The sequence below is a fragment of the Balearica regulorum genome, chromosome 3, assembly GCF_011004875.1.
Source record: "Balearica regulorum gibbericeps isolate bBalReg1 chromosome 3, bBalReg1.pri, whole genome shotgun sequence".
NCBI classification, from domain to species: Eukaryota; Metazoa; Chordata; class Aves; order Gruiformes; family Gruidae; genus Balearica; species Balearica regulorum.
In genome coordinates this window covers 126,074,322-126,087,347 of record NC_046186.1, presented here as the reverse complement: position 1 = coordinate 126,087,347, position 13,026 = coordinate 126,074,322, and the positions used below count along the sequence as shown (strand labels likewise).

The window sequence follows — 13,026 nt, the reverse complement described above, 5'->3', positions numbered from 1 at the left end:
TGACAGCAGGTGATTGAAGTTTGGCTGCAAGAATGCAGAAAGCTTGCTCACAGCAGTATCTTGTCAGTGGTTCCAGGGTAGTGAACCAATTAGCTTTTTATCCACCTCTTTGCATATAGCTGTGGAAAGCGTTATTGTCTTCTGATTATAGGGAAAACCCTTTTTAATCCATGATTTCGAAAACCTCCTTAATCCAACCTCTCGTGTAAACAATGACTTATTCTCTGAGGACGCTGGAAATATACATAATGTGCTACACAAAATAGCAATAAATGAATGGCGGCTGAGATCACAATATTTTGTGTGAAATATATTTCCCTTTCCATGTGGGTGCATTAAAATAATTACTGCATTTCAAAAGCAAATGGATTAAAGTCTATTTTTGTCAAAGCCCCAAACTTTTTTCTTAAAGTAGAATTAGAATCTGACACAGGAAATCTGTGAGGTTTTGTCTGCAGGACAGTTTCTCCCTTTGTGAGTTAAAGGTATCTAAGATTAGCTTAGAAATGGCAGGGATTTTTTAAAACAGGGTTTCTGACAGAACAGCTACAACTGCCGTTATCTGGCAGCACAGTATTATACAATATCCTGCACATCTGTCCTGTTTGGCAATAGTTAGCATAATGCTTGCTGTTTAATTAGGCTTTTTATCTTTGCATTTGTCTGAGAACATCTGAAGCCTTCCATGTTGCCTGTCACTAATTAGTTGACTAATTAAATAGTTAGTGCTTACTTGCTGATCACAGAGCTAACATGTAATGAATGGTTTAGTGATCTTCATTGTTTTATACTATCTATCTTTGCCACATGAATTGATATACATGTGCTTCCTTTTGACTGCCTTTTTTTCATACCAAGGCAAATCCAGAACAATGTTGTAGTTGACCATGTGTTCAGTGTCACCGGGCCTGCGTCCTTCAGACATTGTTGCCTTCCATCATTTCTGGTGAATAGAGATCAAGTTGCGACAGAGATAAATAAGATAGGTCATATCTCGCCTTGTTGCGCAGTCAGGACCACAATGAACGCTGTCAGTGACTGATACCAGACGTAAACTAGGGGAGAGGATATGGGTCAAGATCAGCCTTCCTAACAGCCGTTTGACATGCCTCTGCCAAAAACTGATACTCGATTAGCATTGGTGTGTGGGTATCTTATATTCTTGCTTTAGAGACAGTTTTCAGTTTTAAATAAGATTATTTCAACTCAAAGTACTTGCCCTTTAAACATATGCAAACATTTGTCTGTGCCCAAACCATTCTTTCACGCTTTAAATTTGTGAGTATTTGTAGATTTTTCTTTTGTTACTATTTATATATGAATGCTCATAACTTCTTGTTGCATGTTAAAGCTGATCTTGGAAATAGTAGTTTTCTCATAAAAGGTCTGTTTCAAAATTGAAGTGAGTCACCAGAATTTTTATAGGGTTATATTTTGTATTTATCATACCTTTCCTGGTGACTAAGCATGACATTAGCACGGCTGTTTCAGCAGCTCTGCGCAGAGCTTGGTAACCTGACTACCGAAGCATCTGGTAGCTCTCTGATCAGTGCAGTTCAAAGCAAATAAAGAAGCATTCCAAGTGCAAACACTGCATGTAGGTTTTCCAGTTCTCTGCTAAAGTGATGGAGATGTACTTTCTCTTCTGTTCATATTTATTTTTCTTTGTTTGAAGCTTGTTACCAGAGCTGTTGTGGAGGTGTAACTCCTGACTTCTTCAAAGCAGTCTATAAACTGCCCATGGGTGGGTTTTGAAGCATGGAAAACTCTTCAGACTACTACAGTGGGGAAAAAATTAGTTGGCTGGTTAAGTTGTGATCCTTCCCTGTTGTGATTAGTGTAGGTTTGATTTCTGGGCATGTGTATATATGTGTGTACTTTATTGGACAAATGAAGATCGCTATTTGAAGGTACTTGCTTGTTTTTTCTGAATGCTTGATGAGCTGAAATTTTAAAGTTCCTCTTCTGGATTGCTGTGATTACCCTCCAGATCCCAGGGAGGAGATGAGTCTGAATGCAGTTTACATGGAAATCGGAGTTGGGAGTACGAGATACAGTAATGAGATGGTGGATCTTTACTGCTTGCTGTTCTCTAGATTCCCCAAACTTGGAGTGCAGATTGGCTAGGTGGGATGGAGCTCCACAGTGCTGCAGCTGGATTGCTTCCAGTGCCCATGTTACCACGCTGCGTTGTGGTGTGAATGGTAACACACGATGTCGTGTGGTTTGTCTCCCTAGGAGTGTGGCGGTCAGGAGCATCTCTGCATTAGTTGGGCATAATTTCAGTTTCCCGTGAGCTGCAGGGCATGGGCCATTTGGGAAGGAGCTCTTGGAGAAGGATCACGTTGCCCTGGTGAAGAGATGGGCATTGCACGGCTTCGTGGTGCTGCACCTCTCGGAGCTGTTTTACGTTAAGGGATGCAATATCAGTGAGGCAGCTGTGCTCATCAGGCTGCCAGGGCTGGAGGTGCTGCAAGGCCCAGATCCACAGCTGCTACATGCAGATGTTTGAGATCAGGAATTTTGGCCCAGCTGACTCCTCTGCCAGCTGTGTCCCTGTCCTTCCTGGGCTGCCAGCTTTCTGTCAAGAGGACGTGGCACTGGGGTGGTGCCTCAGAACATGCAGCTTTTATGAGTATCTTCTCTTTCTGCGTGCTCTTGCCGTCAGGAGGAGAATGTATGGTCCTTGGCCGTACACTAGGACAAAAAAAAAAAAAAGTTGGTACAAATCTCAAACCCTTCAAATTCAAGGGAAGTCTATCTTTTGACATCTGTGAGTTTTTCTAGGGTGCGTACATTTTCATCTCTGTGAAGGCAGCGTTGCCAAATCTGCACCAAGCAACATCGCAGACTCAAAATACTAGTCTCCTCTGCAAAAAAAATTGGGGTCTTGTAAGTAGACAGCCATAAAACAAAAAAAACAACCCACCCTTAGTTTTAACATAGGTGAATGGCCAATAATATTAAAAATGTCCTATTAACAAGCTGAATTTGCACTGTATGTTATTCACTCAAACATTCACACAGGAGCAGACAAAACAGCAAAATTTGAACCACACTCTAGTTTTACTGCCCAATTTACAGTATCTTTATTTGTGAAAAATGGTGTTGATGTCTCTCAACTGTGATTTTGAATCTGTCGAGCGATTAGATTTAAACAGCTAGAGACTGTAACTACCAAGGCCATCATCAGATATCCCTCATTTTCTGTCTAGAGAAATAATTGCCCTGTTTTATGCTTTGAACAGGATGAAATGCTAAAACATTTATGGAATGGAAATTGAAATTTTAGTAAGGAAATGCTCTCACTAACGCAGTGGTTGGATGGTACTTTGATTTGGTCAAATTCAAAGCCAACTTTCGGATGGTAGTGCTCATCTTTTAGACTTTGTAGCTATGGATGTTCCCGCATGATGTGTCTGACTCAGCCATGTATTCTGTATGGGCCAAGGAAAGAGCCGTTTAGATTTTCCTCTTCTGTCACATAACTCGCACTGTAAGGACTTTGCCATGCTGATTTTAATCAGCTAGGTCCTGGAAATACCACAGATCTTGAGTGAATACTGTAGTTTTTGGAAGCGCCTCCGAAGAACTCTGTAGCTGGGCTCTCAAATGAGTCATAATTTGGTTTGCACTTTGTTACAAAAATTAAGTTTATCCTCACCGTGTTTCTCAGTGCAGAATGCTAAGGCAGTTCACATTTAAGCCTGAATAATACACTAAAGGAGTAAATAGGTACATATGGAAATAAGCAAGTACTTAAAGCTTAGTTTTAAGTTGCGTTAGACGTTTGCTCTTAAATGCTGTACTCCAGGGTTTGTATGTGACGTGTGTTCATTGATGCGCAGGTTCAAAGCCTGGTATACACCTTGCAGGTACTGGCAAGATGCAGAGTCAAAGCGACTTCTGAGAAGAAAGCTTAACGAGGGGTGGCTGAGGGAGGGAGAAGAGCTTAGTGGTAAAATTGCAAAGGTCAACATGGGTTGAGAAGCAAAGTGTGGAAAAGAATTAGTCTAACAAAGGAAAAAAGACTCAACTGAATTACAGTAGAGAGCCGCAATCACTAGAGAAGAATGGTGCAAAAAGAATAGGGAAAGCTGAGTTGACATAGGTGAGGAAAGCAAAGACAGTTGCTGGGAAATGAGAGGTGGTTAAAAGGGATAAAAGCAGGGAGAGTGACAGAAGGGCAGCTGAGTTGTTTTGGAAAAATGAGTTATGATATGGATGGGAGTTTGAAAGAAGAAACTGGAAAAAGACATGTTTGGTGACATTCAGGGAGAAATCAAGACCGTGGGGTGATGTAAAGCTACTGAAAAAAGAAGGAATTAATACAATTGAAATGCAGCAGAGTCAGAGTTGCTACTGGTTTCAATTATATTGTCTGGGAAAAGGGTCAGCACAGAGGACAAAAGAGAGACAAGCATTAAAATTACAAGATGGAAGGGAATCTAGGACTAACCACTTAAAAGAAAAAAAGTGAGAGGACTAATTGATCTGCTGTAGCAGGAGAATCAAAATTTAACTGCAGAGGGAACAGCTTTTGAGACAGTGTGTTGGAGAAGGGTTGGCCGCTACAGGGGAGGGACACCACATGAGCTAGCATCGGAGAGGGGACACAGGTGAGAGCAAAGGAGGAGCAGAAAATATTTGTTGAACAAAAGGAGGTAAAGGGACAATTCCAGGGGCAACAGAAACTTTCCAAGAATAAGCCTGTCTTAAACATGAAAAAAAGCCCCAACTCCAAGTTTGTGGCTGATGTCCTTATCCAGTTCAGGTAGATATATATATTGGCACCCAACAAATACAGACCAGAAGTGAGAGAGAATTATCACTGTGGAAAAGAGAACTTGCGGTAGGCATAGTGAGGACAAACCCCGTAGTTATCTTCACAATGGTGCTTGTGAAGTTTATGGGGGTTTTTTATTGGTCTTGTGATAGTGGGCACTAGACTTCAACACCAAGGAGGTGCCTCCAAATCCTGTGTGAAATCAAACCATCAAGTTCAAAGTTTGGAGAGACGCCCAAAAGGGAAGAGCTGCCAGAAACACTTGCAGCATCCTTAAAGGGTGCTGGTCAAAGTAAATATTACTTACCTTTTTCATGGATTCTTGCTAAGATGCCAAAAGTGGTCACAGCGATGGCTTTCATGGCCTGAGCTTGTAGGCTGCTGCTCTTTGGAATACATCATCTGATAAAATTAATCCCCAGTAAACCTGGTGAGAAGTTTCTGAAAAAACAGTACTTTAATAAAAAGCACTGCTCCATCAAAGTGTAAGTTTTTGAAGGGAGAATGTTGTTTTGATATCAGGAGGAAATAACTGGGGTACAACAAAATGTTTTGGTGAGGTGTCATTTAAAAAAAAAGTCTCTTTTGTATCTTGAATTTCTTTAAAGTCAAAATCGGAACCAAACATTTTCCTCTTAGTCTCTGTTCAGAACAATTTAGAAGAGTGTTTTCTGAAGTTAAAAAGGATGGTGAGTTTCACCAGTGTTGTGGCCTACCTTGGAATAGAAAGAAAAGGATGTGAATTCTCCCACTGAAGTAAGCAACTCACGTTTCTGTCCCCTGGTGTCCGAAGCGGCAGTCAAATTAGACGTGAGCTACTGACAAGTAGATTGACTTATCTTTTTATTTCAGTTGGTGGTTTCTTGGTATGTCTGTCGCTGGTCTTGGGAGGAAGAGTCATCGTGGGCGCAGTTTATAGAACAAGCTAATATGTGGAAAACCCCTTTCTTGACCCTTGCATTGAAAAGTGTCCCAGTAAAGACTTTGTTATCCCCTCTTTCATTGAGCAAATTCATTCACAGTCTTAACACTTTTTCCTAAGGTTGATCCAACGGAGAACTGGCTTATCTTTGTTTACTCGTAATTAAAGAGGGATAACTTGTAGATGGACATCTGTTGGTCAGCAGTTAAGCTGAAATCCTGTTCTGAGGTCTGTAATTGATGCACTTACACAAGGTTCTTGAGAACAGACGCTTTTGGTAATTGTTGATACAAACAATAAACCCTTTCTGCTGCTTCTGCTACTGACTCTCTTACTAAAAGCTTAATAACCAAGTGTTGTAGGGTCAGTTGCAGAGCCTTCGTACTTCTAGAATGGCTTCACGTAGCATCATACAGGGAAACGGTTTTGCTCTCTTTTCACCTATCTTCATACTTGATTTTGTGTTGATTCTTACTTGTCCGAGTCAAGCAGAGCTGCCCAGCGAATGGGAGGGAGTGGGGAGAAGGGCAAAGGCTGCTACAGCTCTGCCAGCGAAAGCAATGGCCTTTGTCTGAGCAAACAAAAGCAATTTAGTATAGTGGCAATATGAAACCCGTTACTCGTAAAGATCACCCGAAGAAAGACTATAGTGCTAAGTGACGTATTTATCCTTTAGTGAAAATATGAATGAGCGGGGGTTCCTGTGTTAATATTAGCAACTTTTGTTAAGCTGAGCATTTCTGTCTGTAGTTTTGTGTAGAGCTATAAAATTTGTGAGAAAATCTTTTCCTTTTGGAGAAGTCTATTCTCCAAATCACATCATGAAAACTTTGTTCTTGAAATGTTTGGGGTGCTGATCTTTCCTTTAAAAAAAGAAATAAATAAGGTCCTGCTTTGGATAAATTGTTATATTATTTGGAAAAAGGAGAACTACTACCTATATGTGCATTTTACAGTGAGAGTTACACCTGTCTTAAACTCTGAGTTTCTGTGCCTTGAACACCGGGTTATTGCCTGCTGGGACTCTCTTTCTTATCATCGTTTCTCATTCTGGGCTCCTTCCTCCCCACAAAAATCTTAAGGTTCCTTTTTTTATTGCGGGACAAAGATTTCTCTGATTTCAGAGTTTCATTAATGCAAGAATTTATCACATCTAGTGCTGGAAACAGACTATTTGTTCCTATTTTTGGAACGATCTAGAGCTGTCATTTTTGCAAGTGCTTTGCTGCAGCACAGTTGAAGATACAGTGTATAATTAGGACTTTACTTTTGGATAGATTATAATTCCAGATATTAAGGTTATTGTTTAAAGATTATGCTTACAGGAGAATAGTGCACATAGTTGCCAGTTTTGGTAGCCAGATAAAGCATTATCTTCTGTCACCCTTCTTTATTTTAGTTTTGATAAATGACTGGAAAAATATATTTTAAAAAGCGTGATGCTTCGTTTCAAATAAATTGAAACGCTTAGGTTCATGTACGCTACTTCTCTGCACTTTATTTATTTGGTAACAAAAGTCATTTGACTTATTATTTGTGATAATGAGGGGTTTAATGAAAGCAATTAATTAAATCATTTGTTCAGGCAGTTTCCACCATCTAAGCCTCCATCGTTAACACCGTGCACACAAGAGAAAAAAAAGGTAGCAAGGCATCAGGCAAAAAAATCCAGACGAACTAGCAAGGAATATTCCAACAGATTCACAATTGCCAGCATGTAGATAAATAATGTACTAAAACTTTTTTGTTTGTTCCTTTGATTATGCTGACTGTAAATTGGCAATCCTATTTTATTTTGAAGACAAGGGTGTTTAGACTTTTTTTGTAGCTGTCCTCTAGAACCGCGCAATGAAACCCAATACCTTTTACTTATTTCCCTAGATACTCTAATCCCTCCCTGCTTTACCAGTATCTTTGAGCTGTTCTTCCCTTTGTATCCACAGCAACATGAATCCCTGCTGAAATTATTTGCTTCTAAAATGCAGGTGCACTTGTTTAATGTTGCATTGGTTCAGACTCTTAACTTGAAGACTTTTTCACCAAATGGGAACCTCTGCTTTTACCCTGCTTCTTGTTAGACGTTGTAACGTATATTAGAAGCGTGTAAGACATTCACTCTCCAAGCATGCGGTACCTGTTTCTCAGAGCCTTTGTTGTTTTTCACTTATTAAGAGCTTTTAGGCAGCAGTAAGGAATCAAAAGCCGTAATAAATAAACCACCCTTTTGTTAGCCTGGGAATAATAACACTACGTAGAAGAAAGGAGAGGATGGTACAGAGTGTGGCAATGTGCATAACAGTCACTGGCCAAAATACTCAAACCCGTTATCTGCCTGTAACTCTGGCCCAGTGCCTGACAGTAACCGCGGCTGAGCACCAGCAGTTTGCCTCTAGTCTTCAGGCTTGTATTTAAGAGCCTGTATGTATATTTTAAATCCTAAGGTTAGGCATGCCGCCTGCAGTTCTGAAATCAAGCTTTTGTAGTGCAAGATACTAGGGGCTTTTACTTGCTTACTTTATTTAAAGATCCTGATAACTTTCACAAATGCCAGCCTGTGCTTGAGCATCCAACAAACTTTGATCCTTAGCTGAAGAGGAGTTTTACGTCTCTGTTTGAAAACGTGACCGTTATTTGCACGACACTGGACCCGGGAGGGCAGTGTGCCTGCACTCGGAGCACGGGGCAGTGCCAGGTACCAGCCGCCGGTTCTGCCTCCCGCGTCAGCGCGCCTCTTTGTAGCTTTAATCCGCTTCTCTTTGTGCCTTGATTTTTATTTTTCTCAATGTAAAATGGGAATCAAAGATATGACTCGTTTCATCACAGTATTCTAAGGAGATGCTAATCAACATTTTGATGCCTCCAAGATTAATGAATGGGAAACATGAATTAATGTTTGGGGCATATGGGAATGCCATGGGAGCGCTGAGGTAGAAGTAAATCATTAGTTAGTAAATCGTACTGAGTGAAAGGTCTGAATTGAAGCCTCACGCTCAATGGGGAAGAACTGAACAAGTACCATATGACTGGGGAAATACTGGATGGCTGCGTATGGACTAAATAGAGGTAGAGCATCTGCAGAAGAAAATAGTATGTGCCCAGATCAATAAAGTGCACCGTAGTGCAGTCATGCAAAAGAGGCATATTAATGTTGCCTAGGACCTTCATTCTGCCATTTTTCTGATGCTTGCTTGCAACGTTTTTGTCCTAAATATTGTTAATGTAATTTAAACTTAATATTATCGCAGCACCTGGATTTGGAGACCTGTTGGCAAGAGGCCATGCAGCATGTACAGAGATGATTTCAGCTCTAAGCTGAAAAGAGACTTCATTGCTTTGAGGGCAGGCAGGATAGGAGAATGTCTAGGATGTTTATGTACGGTCACAGTAATTTTCCTCATAATTACATGTAAACTAAATGCCAAGGAGTCATACTCTTTAGGTGTGTATTGTAGTTGTTCACGTTTGCACCCCGTTAGGAGTACTCTGTGAGTGCAGATGGCATTCTGTATACTTTAAATTCAGCTTAATGTATCAGGCTAACTCTCATTTACATGAAGACCACTTTGTATCACTCAGCCAGCATAATGTGGCCACAAATGAAGAGCAAATTCTATTTACACCCACCTCTGCAGAGTGACCTTAATTTAAATGAGAATCAGGCCCATAATCTGTATAAATATATGCACTCTGTTACATTAAGGTTATTTATTACATTGCGCTTGGCCTGAGTATGCATGGAGATTTACCATAGATAATCCATAATCCAGAATTAAACTATTAATATGCATTTTGAGAGGGGCAGCCATAGCTTTGAAATTCCTTGGTTTAAGTATGACCTTTAACTTTGTTTGAATATATTTTTTAAACGTATGAATAACAAATTAACACTGGTTGATAAAAAACATTCTGATTCCTTTGTACCATTTGCATCAATCCATACTTAACTTGCAGAAAGCCTTGAAGATTAGAAGGCTTAATCACTCATAATATTTATTTGTTTTTAAATGTCAGATCACATTTAGTTCAATATACTGTCAGTCTTCCCCCCCCCCCACTCTGGCGTTAATGAAACTGCGGTGGAAAGTTGTCATCTTTTTGTGTCCAAGGACACATGTATCTTAGCAAAATGACAAAATGCCCGTGTGAAGGAATTACATTCTGTATCCTCCTGAATACAGAATTAAAAGCTATGCTGTTCCTCTGAAACGCCCGCCTCATTTCGGTAGACCTGCTGCGGGACGCAGACAAATTACCACTTGTCAGGAATTCTTTTTCCATTCCTGCCGCTTACAGAAGGTGAGTTATGAACAGCCGAGGTGTTTGAGCAAGGACTCGGTGCTTACAATACCTTCTGTAGTCATGGAAGGTAAGTCCTGCCGAAAGGTCTTAGGAACAAAGCTTGTTAGTTACGTGATGGAGTATAAATACCTCTGTCAGGATTGAGGCAATATTGTGCTCGAAAGTCACAGTGGTGGACTGGGAAGCTAAGCTGGAAACGCTCTGTATAACCTGACGTCGAAACGCGCTCGCGTTACACTTGTACCAAACTCGGCAAACTTACGCTGGTTGAACTGTGGCGTTTTGTTTTTCTTTCCGCAGTCCGCATCTGAAGTTCAACAATCTGACCTTGATTTCAATTCATGGCCTTCCAGGAAAGGACCTGCTGGGCTCCAAACATAGAAGATTTTTAATTAACAGGTTTGATTTAATATCTAAACACTTCCATAGCTTCAAAGGAAAACATAACACTTTGTAATTCTTTGTGAACTTGTCCTAAATTTTAGATAGATACATAGACAGATAGCCTCAAAATAATCTGATCTGTCTGTACAACATGCATTCACCTGTGAAATGAGTTGAATATAATTATTACTAGGAAAATATTGCTAAAGCAGTAACTTCAGGACAGCAATCCGTTGTATTGTACCAGACACTGGTCTGCTTTCCAAGACTTTTTAGATTGTTTAGATCTCCAGGTTAAAGAAAAATGACAAAAGATGTGTACTTGCTTTTAAAATACTATTTAGTTTTTAACTTCCATGAGTTTTATTCCAAGTAACGTTGAACAAAAGAACATATAAGAATTAATATTAGCAACGTGACCAGTGATCTACTTGTAGCAGCCGCGTGGTGGGATGCAGACCCCACTGATGCTAGTGGGAATTTTGCTGAGTGTATGGGGGAAAGTTTAGGATTATTGCTGTTGATAAATGTGGAAGGACTGTGCTGCCTCAGTTCTGCTGCCTGTGATCTATTTGTGTGTCGGTCCCTGGACTGGGGAAGTCTCTCTGCAGTCCCAGCCAGAGCGCTGTCCCTTAGACGTACCTCCCCCGGCTGGCAGAGCCCCGGTCTGGTGCAAAACAGCTGGAGGGAAGATTGGGAAGGATAGCTATAGAAGTTTATTTTTTGTAAGTAATGACCTGAATTATTTTTTTTATTGTAGAAAGGGCTGTGTTTAAGTACAAATCCGGTAAATGAAAGGTTTATATGCTCACATAAATGCATGTACTCTTTTTTTTCCTAAGTATACTGTAAAAAAGAGTTGTAATAACAAAACATCCTTCCTGATGGAAAGTTGCAGTTCGTAGCTGCCTCACCAGAATTAGCTGTTAAAATTTGAAAGCCGATTAAGAGTGAAAATTGAACTCTGCAGGATATGATTTTTGAAAGCATCCCTGTGATTTTGGAGTGTCGGTCTCCTGGGAGCTGTGCACCTCAATTATAAAGGTGCTTTTGAAAACCCTCATCTGTCCTTGATGTCCATTTTATTTATAGATTTCTGCATGATTACAGTTTAGAATTGTCGGCGGTTTTCTTCCCTTATTTATTTGCCTCTGGAATTTATGAGTACAGAGGATGCCGAGCACCTCAGAAAGCCTGGTCATTCAGTCCTAAAATTCTTCAGTTTGTGAAAGCAACTTTATTTGTTTCTGTGGCATCTTTATGACAATTTTGGGAACTCAGTAATGACAATTAATGTGTAGCAGTCAGTTCTGGTTTTGAATGTATATTCTGGTACCAATGGCGAAATAGCAGCTGTTGGTGCTGAGTGTCTCTCTGGTGTTCTCTGCTGCAGTCACCGGTATAATATAAAGGCATCAAATGCTTGAACATGAGCTGAGTCTCCTCCTATTTAATCACATTACATTTAGTCCTGTGGAAGAAAGTGGAATATTTTTCATCACTCAGCATCAATAGAAAGGCAAGTTCTTGAGCCTCTGAATGGCCCTGCGCTTTATTTAGTAGATGGAATATTTTTTCTGCAGTGACTTCAGACCACAGACTGGGTGAAGCCCAGGATTTCTTTATTGGCCATTCCCATCTTGTCTCCTAGGTGTGAAGTGCTAGCAGGGGTGAGACTCAGCTTCCTTTCGCACAAGATGTGCAAGTTCCATCTTCTTGCTGTGTCACTCTGATCTCATAAACCAGACATCTGTGTAACACCAGCCATTCACCTTTTTTGTTCATTTAAAACCTGTTGCATTCTTTTTCACTAGATCCTGCGGGTTCGTCCCTCTACAAAGCTATAAATGGGTTTGGGATTAGCATTAATCTTCAGTTCTACTGGAAGAACTTGATTTAACAGAATTTTGCCTGGTTTAAGTTTTCAGTATCAGAAGGTATTGAGTTGAGTCTAGTCGGATTTGCAGAAGGGCCAGCAACGTACTGTGTTTTCATAATGGGCTATGGCAAGACTCGGTGGCGCGCAAGGGTCTTAACGGACCTCGTTGAAAATATTATCTCTCTGGTCCTCCATGTGTTTTATAATGATATGTCTATTGTACATCTACCATCAAGTATTTTATCTTCAGGAATCTTAGTCTTTCCAGAAGTCTGTTAAGCAGGGAGGGTAGTAAAAATGCAATAATAAATAAGTATCCTGGTATTTGCTTAGCTGAGCAGGGTGGGCCATACTCTGAGTCATAAAAGACCTTTGGAAATAATTTTAATATTCATTACTGAGGCATTAAAAGAGGTTTTGTTCCATTCAGATTTTGCCTCAGAATTGGCTTTTTAAATAGCAGCTTCCAGATCTTTGATACTTCCGTCATACATAGGGATATATATGATGCTTTATGCTGAAAACAGGCTGTAACACCGCTGAAATTTAAGAGCTGCAAAAGGAAACCTTGCCTGAGATTTTCGAAATCGACAAGTGATTTTAGGTTCCTTAGTTTTTTGCTGCTGATACCGTGCTCCGGCAGTGTTAACTCAGTGCTCAGAACGTGCACACCATACGCACTCTGAAAATCAGATTTCTGTTGAGGTTTCTTATTTGGACAATGCTTAGTCCATAAGACATTCAGGGACAAAAGCC

The 13,026-nt window shown here is 40.3% G+C and overlaps 1 protein-coding gene across 4 annotated transcripts in view; it reads left to right on the top strand.

Moving 5' to 3' along the window:
- The window catches only part of CFAP61 (cilia and flagella associated protein 61), a 115,735-nt gene that overhangs the window by 54,000 nt on the left and 48,709 nt on the right, over positions 1-13,026 (top strand). For all 4 annotated transcript variants that reach the window (XR_012834841.1, XM_075749980.1, XM_075749981.1 and 1 more), the window contains one exon: positions 10,308-10,406. Coding sequence is in view for 3 of the 4 variants with exons in the window: in XM_075749980.1 (XP_075606095.1) it covers positions 10,308-10,406 (99 nt within the window). In the remaining variant the exon portion in view is untranslated. The remainder of the gene's footprint in view (positions 1-10,307; positions 10,407-13,026) is intronic.